Source organism: Durotheca rogersii, assembly GCF_024521655.1.
Source record: "Durotheca rogersii strain YMJ 92031201 chromosome Unknown GGS23scaffold_27, whole genome shotgun sequence".
Classification (NCBI taxonomy): Eukaryota; Fungi; Ascomycota; class Sordariomycetes; order Xylariales; family Xylariaceae; genus Durotheca; species Durotheca rogersii.
The window spans coordinates 19,627-28,789 of NW_026251258.1; the positions used below are offsets into that span (position 1 = coordinate 19,627).

A 9,163-nucleotide genomic window follows, 5' to 3' on the forward strand; every position below is an offset into this window, starting at 1 on the left:
TCTATGCACCCGCCGTCCGCCAGCCTACCCAGTAGCTTGTCCTTCCGCGTCAACGAAGGGAGCATTCTTCCGAATCTGAGCTTCGCTAAGCGAACCTTTGAACACCGGGATCTGTTAAAATCGAGGACGATCTGAGATTCCTTCGTACACTTCTTCATTCTGAGCCATCCAGGGTCGGGTCTACCCGAGCACACCCTAGCCGGCACTCGGTCATCGCGACGTGCGTTGATACTATCATATCATGTCGACTAAGCCACCACTCCCGCCTACTCTCCCCGCCAGTCTTAACCCTAACATGAACCCGCCCGCCATTGGCCTCGATCCGGCGGAGTTGTCGACCAGCAACGCTGCAGCAAACTTTCCAAGGCCTAATTCCGTCAACTACGTCGCCTGCGGCCAGCCGCAAAGATCCTACGTTAACGACGAAACCATTTCCAACACCTTGGCGAATTCCCATACCCTCCCAGCTCAAAGCGACAGTCCCCAACTTGACTATAGGCAACCCAAGTTCACCGAGGAATGGGATGCAAGTATGAGGGGTGGCTCGATCGCGGACGGTCCCACTGCGCAAAATAGCTACAATCAACAGCAGAGCCCGGGTGTTGCCATGCAGCGCACCAGCCTCGCCTCCTCACGGGCCGAGGCTACGACCGGCGATGGCACCGGTGCCTACCCCGTGAACTTGTCGAGAGGAAATACACTTAAGAAAAAGAGTTCGTTGCGGAGGAGTGGGAGCCTCAGGCGCAGCGGCAGCCGTAGGAGCATGAAGGCGGGTAGTGTCCGGAGCCTTGCCTTGCAGAGCTCTCACGAGTCGGATGAGGTTCACAGCGCGTTCTACTGCCCCGTTCCAACCTCTGGTAGCCCGACAGACATCCTGGCCAACAGGTTTCAGGGTAGGTTCGCGAACATCCTCCGTGACCATCCTCGCTCTGAGCGCCTACACCTTGTCCGCCGATAGCTAACTACGAAGTGCAGCTTGGCGGAAGACGCTTAAGGATCTCATCGCATATTTTAGGGAGATACAGTCGCATTACGAGCATCGCTCCAAGTCCCTGCTTAGGCTCGCTAACGTTATCAATAATACATCTACACCCGCTGGCTTCCTTGCATCCGGCGGGCTGGATGATGCGCTCCAGACACTACGAAAGTACCACAAAGATGCAATCCTCGAAGCGAACAAAGCTCGGGAGATCGAAGAAGACGTCATTCTAGCCCTCACCGGCTTGAGGAGCGATTTAAACCAGAAGATCAAGGAGATAAGGAGCTTATCCAGTGATTTCAAGAACTCGGTCGAGAAAGAGATGGATGGCACCAAGAGAGCCGTAAACGCACTCCAGGAGGTTCTCGGACAGAGCGAGCTAGATTCCTCACTGGCCACCGGCAAGCAGGACCCTTACCTATTGCGGCTTGCGGTCGATCGACAGGTGGAGAGACAGCTGGACGAGGAGAACTATTTGCACCAGGTAAGGTTATTATTCCCGACACCAACCAGGGGCACGATCTTACGGAGGGCCAGGCATATTTGAATCTCGAGTCATCGGGTAGAGAGCTCGAGTCTATCGTCGTCGGCGAGATCCAAAAGTCTTACAATGCCTACCTCGGTATAATCAAGCGAGAGGCAGATGCAGCCTACAATACGATTGACGAGCTCCGCGCCGGACCCATTGCGATGCCTAGTGATCACGAATGGGCCAGTTTCATCCTGAGAGACTCCCAATTTGTCGATCCCGAAATACCAATGCGATCCGCCGAACACATTCACTACCCGGGACGAGACCATTTCGCCTGTCAGGAGATTCGCGCAGGCTTACTCGAGCGTAAGAGCAAGTACCTGAAAAGTTACACGGCCGGATGGTAGGAAGCTCTCCCTTCTTGTCGTTTCCACGGGTAAGCAGGCAGCTAATATGAAAGCAGGTACGTACTATCGCCGACTCATTTGCATGAATTCAAGTCCGCGGACAAGACCCAATCTCCTATCATGTCCCTATATCTACCGGAACAGAAACTCGGCTCTCACTCGGTCGAGGGAGGCTCCTCGAACAAGTTCATCCTCAAGGGGCGACAGACGGGGGCCATGCATCGCGGCCACAGCTGGGTTTTTAGGGCCGAAAGCCACGATACTATGATGGCTTGGTACGAGGATATCAAAGCCCTTACCGAGAAGTCTCCGGAGGAGCGCAGTACTTTCGTCCAGGACCACGCGCGAGCGTATTCGCGAACCTCCCAGCGCAGCGCTAGTTCCGATGGCATGGTGGATGACGAAGACGACGAGCCTTTCTCGGCGGATCCCGCCGTCGCTAGGCTAGGCTCGCGCCAAGAGCCGCCCCAGAGCAGACCCGAGCCAGGCGGACGTTTCCCATCCGATCTCCAGATCAACGCGCAGAGGGGTTTGAACGTACCGCAATCACCTAGCAGTGTCGGATCCGGTTTCGTGGGCAACGAGTATACGATAGATGGTGCCAGCGTGACTAGCAACCAAGACCCCGATGTCGCCGTCGCTGCCGGCGCCGTGCCCGTTAGCGGTTTTAACGAAATGTACCCTGGGAATCGGCCGTCGCAGCTAGTTGGTCAATCCTATGGCAATACCCCCAGCGTGAGGATGAATCAGGCACATAGCCATGCAGCAGTCATTGACCATAGGGCGAGAGCAGATGGCATAAACCCCTACAGCGGAGAGCCTATCCAGCAGCAGGCAAGGTTGTCGGGGCGAGTGTCGAATGCGCCCCTTACGGCATTCGGACCGGGATCCGCTAGCACGTCGCAGACCATGGACACCGCGATAGACCAGGATTCGGTTCACGGTAGCACGTACGAGATGGCTAATGATATCGGAGCCGAGCAGAGGCACCCGCCGTGGCAGAAGAAGGAACTATCTCGGACAGCCAATATCAGGAATGGGTCAGTGAAGCCGTTGCCCACGACCGCCACTGGGATCCCCCTCGCGAGCCAGAGCGGCAAATCTAGGCCGTACGGCGAGAGAACCAGCAGCAACCCCCATGTCCCCGGCGAGTACCCCCGAGGCGCACCTAGTGGCATACCAGGCGCTTACTAGGCCATGCTTGCGATCATTTCTTTTTGGACAGTCGGGGGAAATAGATTCGCGATTAGAATCATAGGATAACGGAACAGGCTATGCTTGAGAAACGTTACTGGGCGTGTTTCCATCTCACGAGCTCTACGGCTCGAGGGACGCCCATTCTTAGGCTAGAAAGGGTTCGATTCTTTGAGGGAAGTCGGTGTAGGATTCCCTCACCGGGCCCCCTTTTTTCGTTTCAAGTGGAGAAAAAAGCCATCGGGATAGTATATGTTTAACATCTCTCGTTTCCTGCCTTTCCTTCTTTTAAAGAACAGCACACTGCTAAGAACTTTTACCTCCTGGCCCTCTCCTCACCACGGATGGGAAGGAGGGATGGAATAAGGAGCGAGGCTAAGAGAGGCGACTCGTACAGCCAACTTAGGTATATCGACCGCGCCAGTAACGAACGTCAAATCTCTGTACTTTTTTTCTCTCGCGGTGTTTGTCATCTACAATCTACGTGAGACTCTTAAATCTTATCTTTGACGGACAGAGTGCAAGGGGCTGGCCATAGTAGTTCACATAGTTGATATTGTACCGCACCAACTATACATGTATATACGGCCCGGAAACTAGCAGGTCGCTTAGCATACAGCTCACTACACGTATACATGCGCGTCCATGGCGAATTGTAAGTAGCAGCTAGATCTGCACGTATTTTCGTAAACTATGTCTACCTCTTGCTGACAAAGTAGTGGTCACGCTCTCATCCTGCGTGTAGGTATCAACATGGTTTATCAGCAGGAATATGGAAGAGTCAGAGAGGCAGGGAACGAAAAAAAATGAAGAGGTTATATCAGAGATTCCTTATAACGCCATTCCTATGGTACCACGTAAATATCCGAGAAGCAGAAAAGGGCACGTGTCTGTGACTATAGTAGGGGAATGCTGCATCGAGCGTATCGACTGCAGAGGTCGGGAGAATGTGAACAGGTTGGACAGATAGACAAAAGAATCGGGGTATCTTGGTTTCTCTTGGATGAGTTCCTTAGAACCGAACCCCTCTACTGAAACCACCACGTCCCCTACCTCCACCGCCGCCACCCCTGCCACCGAATCCGCTACCCCCGCGACCTCCGCCGAACCCGCCACCACCTCCTCCTCTACCGGCGCCGAATCCGCCCCTACCCCCCCTCGAAGGGCCACCCCGTCCTCCGCGGCCGCCACCGCCACGTATCGGGCCACCTCTACCGCCTCCGCGGGCGCCGCGGGCGCCAAAGCCGCCGCGGCTCGATTTCTTGACCTTGGGAGCGCCGGGCGGGGGCTTGGGCTTGGGGAGGAAGACCTCGAGGGGGAGGAGGCGGTCGGGGGCGACGAAGAAGCGGTCGCCGGGGCGGAAGGAGGTGGCCTGGACGCCCTCGCCGGGCTTGATGGTGAAGTAGACCTGGTTGATGGGGCCGAGGACCTCCTCGACCTTGCCGACGGCGGTGCGGTTCTCGAGGTAGATGGGCGCGTTGAAGCGGGGCACGCGCGGGTTCTCGCTCGCGCACACCATCTCGCCCTCGCACGCGTGCAGGAACCGGCCCAGCTCCTGGATCTGGTCCGGCGGGCCGGCGTCTCGCTGCTGGAAGCCGCCGCGGCCTACGTTCCCGCCGGGAAGGGTTACGCCCCGTTAGCTAGCCCCTATACGATAACTCTCTTACTCTCCGTCTCGGTCTTTCTCCTAAACGCTGCCTAGCTTGGGGAGGGGGAGAGAAAAGGGAAGGGGGGGAAGGAAGGAGGAGGAGGAGGAGGGGCGTAGTTGGGGATTTCCTCGTCGCCATTCCTAACGCTTGGGTTGAGCGAACACGTACCGCCGCCGCCTCTGAATCCTCGACTGCTTCCTCTGTCGAAGCCGCCCCGTCCGCGCGGCGCTCCTCTCGACATGGTGACGTGCGGTGGTGCGGGCGAGGCCGATTGCCCTCTTCGTAGCGTGGTGCGTAGCGGGGGATTCTCGGTAATAGGGTCGACGTGTGTTTTGCGGCTCGTGTTGGTGTGGCGTGTGTGTAAATTCCGCCCGAGAATTGGACCTTCGAGGTAGCAGCTGTAGGAAGACGGCGAACCCAGAAAATCAAATCGATTTTTTTTTTTTACCAGAGCTCTGGTTGTCGAGGTTTGCAGGGGCCAGGCGGATGGCAAGACCCGCCAACGTAGTCTGCCCAATCACAGAGCGGGTGTCGGGTCGTCGCTCTCATTTTCCGATCCGGAATCGGAAAAAGGCAAACCGTAATCAATGTCTTATCGATAACGAGAAGGTACTATAGCAGGTACGTAACTTTACTAATTGCATGTGAATTGCAAGAAGTAATTCCGCGGACAACGTCTCGCAACCTCCCTCAGTCCCCCTCAACTCAGTACCACAGCCATATTATGGCTCGGTCTGAACTCGGCCGTTAGAGAGGTAGATATCCCGTGCCTACACACTATTATACATACTACCTAGGATTTATTAGCCACGCCTCGACGTCGTTCTTAAGTATTCTTAATCGTGCGACGAAAGGCAGGTTGTACTAGCAATGCTTGTCCTCTCCCAATCGGCTCATAACGTCGTCGCTGTCGTGAAAAAAAGAGGTACCATAGAGATACCACGTGTGTAAGCGCTGTGCTAAAAAAGGTTCGCCCCTCACAGGAATGTGGTTCTTACGGAGGATGAGGGGAGAGGTTGGCGGCACGCTCCTTTCCCCTCTCTCAGGAGTGACACCCATAGCTCTGGTCCAACAGGCCCCATTGTTGCGGGATGTGTCTGTCAGACCCAGCCTGCCCCTTAATGTTGGCTGCGTAGTACGCAAACTGGGCGTCTTGACGAGTTTTTTCTCGGGCCTGGCGTTGGTCGATGCTATTTACGAAGCCCGATCCTGTCTGTCCGTGTCCGAGTTTCGACCGCAAGGCAGGGATGGGGGAACACGGAAACAAACAAGCGGAAATAGACGTGCCTACTACTGAAAACCGCCTCGAGAGGGCTCTATCTGTGGCCGTAAACTCATGCTAGGGAGAGATCCGATACGTGTGTAATAATCAAACCAACCCTCTAGACCAGTTTGCTACCTGGGTGCCCTTCCCTGCCGTCCCCTAAGTCGTACCGGCGTTGTGCGGGCAGCTCGCGGATATATGAGCAAGGTAGGACTTTGTTCGGTTCGGATAGCGGACGAGTCGGCATTCTAACGTAGCAACTGGCATCCTCTCCGCCAGCAGATGCACCTCTGCACAGCGACGCCAACGCCACCAATCAACCCGAGCGTTCGGGGAGGTTTATCGTGGCGAGCCAGGGTAGGTACATGACACAAGGTAGGCCGAGTGTCGGGGAAACAAACAGGAAAAGCGAGTGAGACAGGCGGCAGCGAAGCCTTACACAGCAACATGGGGACCGCTGTGGAACGAGTCGCCTTCTCTCGCTCACTTACGGTTAAGTTCTTCGAGAACCGACTGAATGTCCAACCCCTTTGTACTCATATACCTACTCGTAGGAGCACACATAGGTAGGTAGGTACCTAGGTAGGTGCCTAAGGCAGGTAGGTATATCACCTGCTAGGTCCGTGTGGTAGGGTACCTAAAGGTATCCGTCGAGTCGTCATGCTGCTAAGCACGGCTTACATCAGCTGTCCCCAAGATGGGGTTAGTATGACGTCGCGGCCCAATCTTGCGTTCCCCGAACGGCTAGATGTGAAAAGAATCCCTGTATTTGGCGTGATCTAAGTATCGTATACTACCCAACCTAGGTCCTCTACCTACACACCTTTTGGTACATACACGACACGACAAGGGATCGATAAGGAGTACTATACATACACCTAGCCCCATCGACCGTGTACTACGGGATGTACCTACCTATAGGTTTCCACTATAGGCTAGGTGAACGGACTATACGATACGCTTTACTCAGTAGGTGGTGAAAGTTGCCTATACCCCAATCCGCGAAATGGGGACCGTCGATGGTATGTTTTCCGACTGGGTGGTTAATCTCTCCTCGCAGCGTGGCTTGCGGGCGTTAGTTAATACCTAGTTAGTGCCCACCTATTATGCCTATGGCCGCGTGCGTGCTGCTCTCGGCTATCCAAGGTGGTGGGTGGTGGGAGGCTCACGACCTAGGGAGATACGCACATACTCATACTATACTCGGTAAGCCCAACAATCGTTCTGCGATGCTATGCCGAATCGGATCTCAGCGGTGGGAACAGCCCGGTCTAGAAGCCAGACTGGAGCACGTCGGGCCACCCCCTCTCGTCGTCGTGCATGTGTATGCGCATCTTGGTTCGTGATCCAGAGAACAAGCTTCCTCCAGGCCGTCCTGATTGGCGCATGCTGCTTGGCTGCGGCGTAGTCGTCCGCTCTCGTGTCAAGCGAGTCTCTTCTCGCCGACGGATTCGTGATCCGCTCAGCCCAGCCGCAGGCGTGTAAGCCAGGTACCTAAGGTAGGTTAGGTGGGCGGAGGTATACAGGTAGGTAGGAAGGTATGTGTAGCACTCATAGCAGGGCGTTTTGTTCCAACCCGCCCCGCCCCACCCACGAGTCCTCCCCCCCAAGACCACCACGGTGCGACAGACCCTGGCAGATATTAGATATGCATGCGGGTGCTGTGTTCTCCAACCCTCGTATAGCCAATTTCTCGGCTGGATGCCACCTCCACCTTGTCCTACGGATCGCCACAAGGGCGAGACGGCGACCAACCGACGGAGCCCATGGGTTAGGATGCGATGCGATGCGACGCGCTACCGACCTTCTATGTGTACGCACGGCAATACGATACTTCAACATTCGATCCCAGTCCGGGACCTCGCCGTGAGATCTGCATCCGCCTCTCCGCATACGTAGGTTGCGGGGCAGGCCGATGTCTCGCTGAGACCGTCGACCACCTACCTCGGGTACGGTACAGTATAGGTAGAGGTAATATGATGGGCAGGATTCGGCTAGGCTTTGCATCTCGCCCGCCCGGTGGGAGGATGTACGCAGGGAGCTGTTCCTATATAAGGGCCCAACTGCAGACAAAAAACACCTATGCGTACGAATAGGGACCTACCTAGGTACATTACCTACCTACCTAGGTACCTATAGCTAACTTAGGGAGGTAGGTTGGGTTAGGGAACCCCTGATCTAATTTGTCTATATGAGTAGCTTCCTACCTAAGGCATCCAGGATTTTCAGCCCTACCTACCTCCTAGGTACCTCTCCCAGGTACACGGTACATACGTGCCGTGTATGTACATCAGTTCGCATAGGCAGGTACCGTGGGTTACTCAACCTAAGGCGTCCGATAAGCGGGCGACCACCATACCGGGTAGCTGAGCTGGTTACCATGGAACACAACACAGATTTACCCATACACGATAGGCAGCCCGCAGGCGAGTGAATACCTTCCTATCTACTTGGGTGGTATATTTTCATCCTACCTCCTGGGTATCGTTCGCGAAGACCGGCAGATGCCTGCACCCATCTGCTACCATCGCGGCCGCTCCGTACCTCGGGTACCTAATACCCGCACAGATGTACGTGGAGGGGTCTGCATCTTAGCACATGCCGGCTCAAGTAGCCTACTTTAGGTACCTTAGCGGGTAGGCAGATGAGAGTACCTCCTACGGACCTATACAGGTAGGTAGGTAGGTAGGTACCTAACTCCTTAAGCACGCACCTGAGATTGGCGACTAGCTGGCCCTTTGATTGAGAGGTGGGTACCTGAGGTACCTAAAGAGGTAGCCATGGATGTATCGATCTACCTCCGTATATCCGCCGTGTATTGACGGGAAATGACATGGGGTGATGGACTAAGGCAAGTCGCGCGCACCGTCTGGGGCCGCCGGCTGGATCCTCCTCTCCCTCCAGTCTTTTTTTTTATTGTTCTATACCTCCCCGTTGATTGTCCGCTTATCGTTGATATATTCCGCCGCCCCTTCCCTCCTCAACATTGCCCGCCTTTTTCCTCCTTCCCTTTCTTCCTCTCTCCATTCTCTCGTTTCCACTCCATCTCGTGATTCTTCCCTCTCTCTCTCTCACTCTCTCATCTTGTGATAGTTCAACGTTCACTGCGCTGGGCCGCCAGCTTGATAACATGACAGCCCTTCCGACATCGTCGCCATCGCCGCCGCTGTCGCTGTCGTGGTCCTAGCAGTCTTAGTC

General features: G+C 55.4%; 2 protein-coding genes across 2 annotated transcripts; one reads left to right on the forward strand and one right to left on the reverse strand.

Annotated features, from left to right (window-relative positions):
* Positions 1-295: 295 nt before the first annotated feature.
* GGS23DRAFT_607136 (uncharacterized protein) lies at positions 296-3,052 on the forward strand (the record flags this gene model as incomplete). Its single annotated transcript, XM_051520000.1, has 4 exons — positions 296-893; positions 976-1,463; positions 1,517-1,854; positions 1,915-3,052. The coding sequence occupies 4 exons, from the start codon at positions 296-298 to the stop codon at positions 3,050-3,052; spliced, it is 2,562 nt and encodes an 853-aa protein (XP_051368602.1).
* Positions 3,053-3,553: 501 nt separating this feature from the next.
* On the reverse strand, positions 3,554-5,353 carry GGS23DRAFT_252553 (Gar1/Naf1 RNA binding region-domain-containing protein). The gene is made up of 2 exons (XM_051512277.1): positions 4,870-5,353; positions 3,554-4,657 (listed from the first exon to the last, which is right to left on the reverse strand). Exons 1-2 carry the CDS (start codon positions 4,940-4,942, stop codon positions 4,065-4,067), a joined length of 666 nt encoding a protein of 221 aa, XP_051368603.1. The 5' UTR covers positions 4,943-5,353; the 3' UTR covers positions 3,554-4,064.
* Between the last annotated feature and the right edge of the window lie 3,810 nt (positions 5,354-9,163).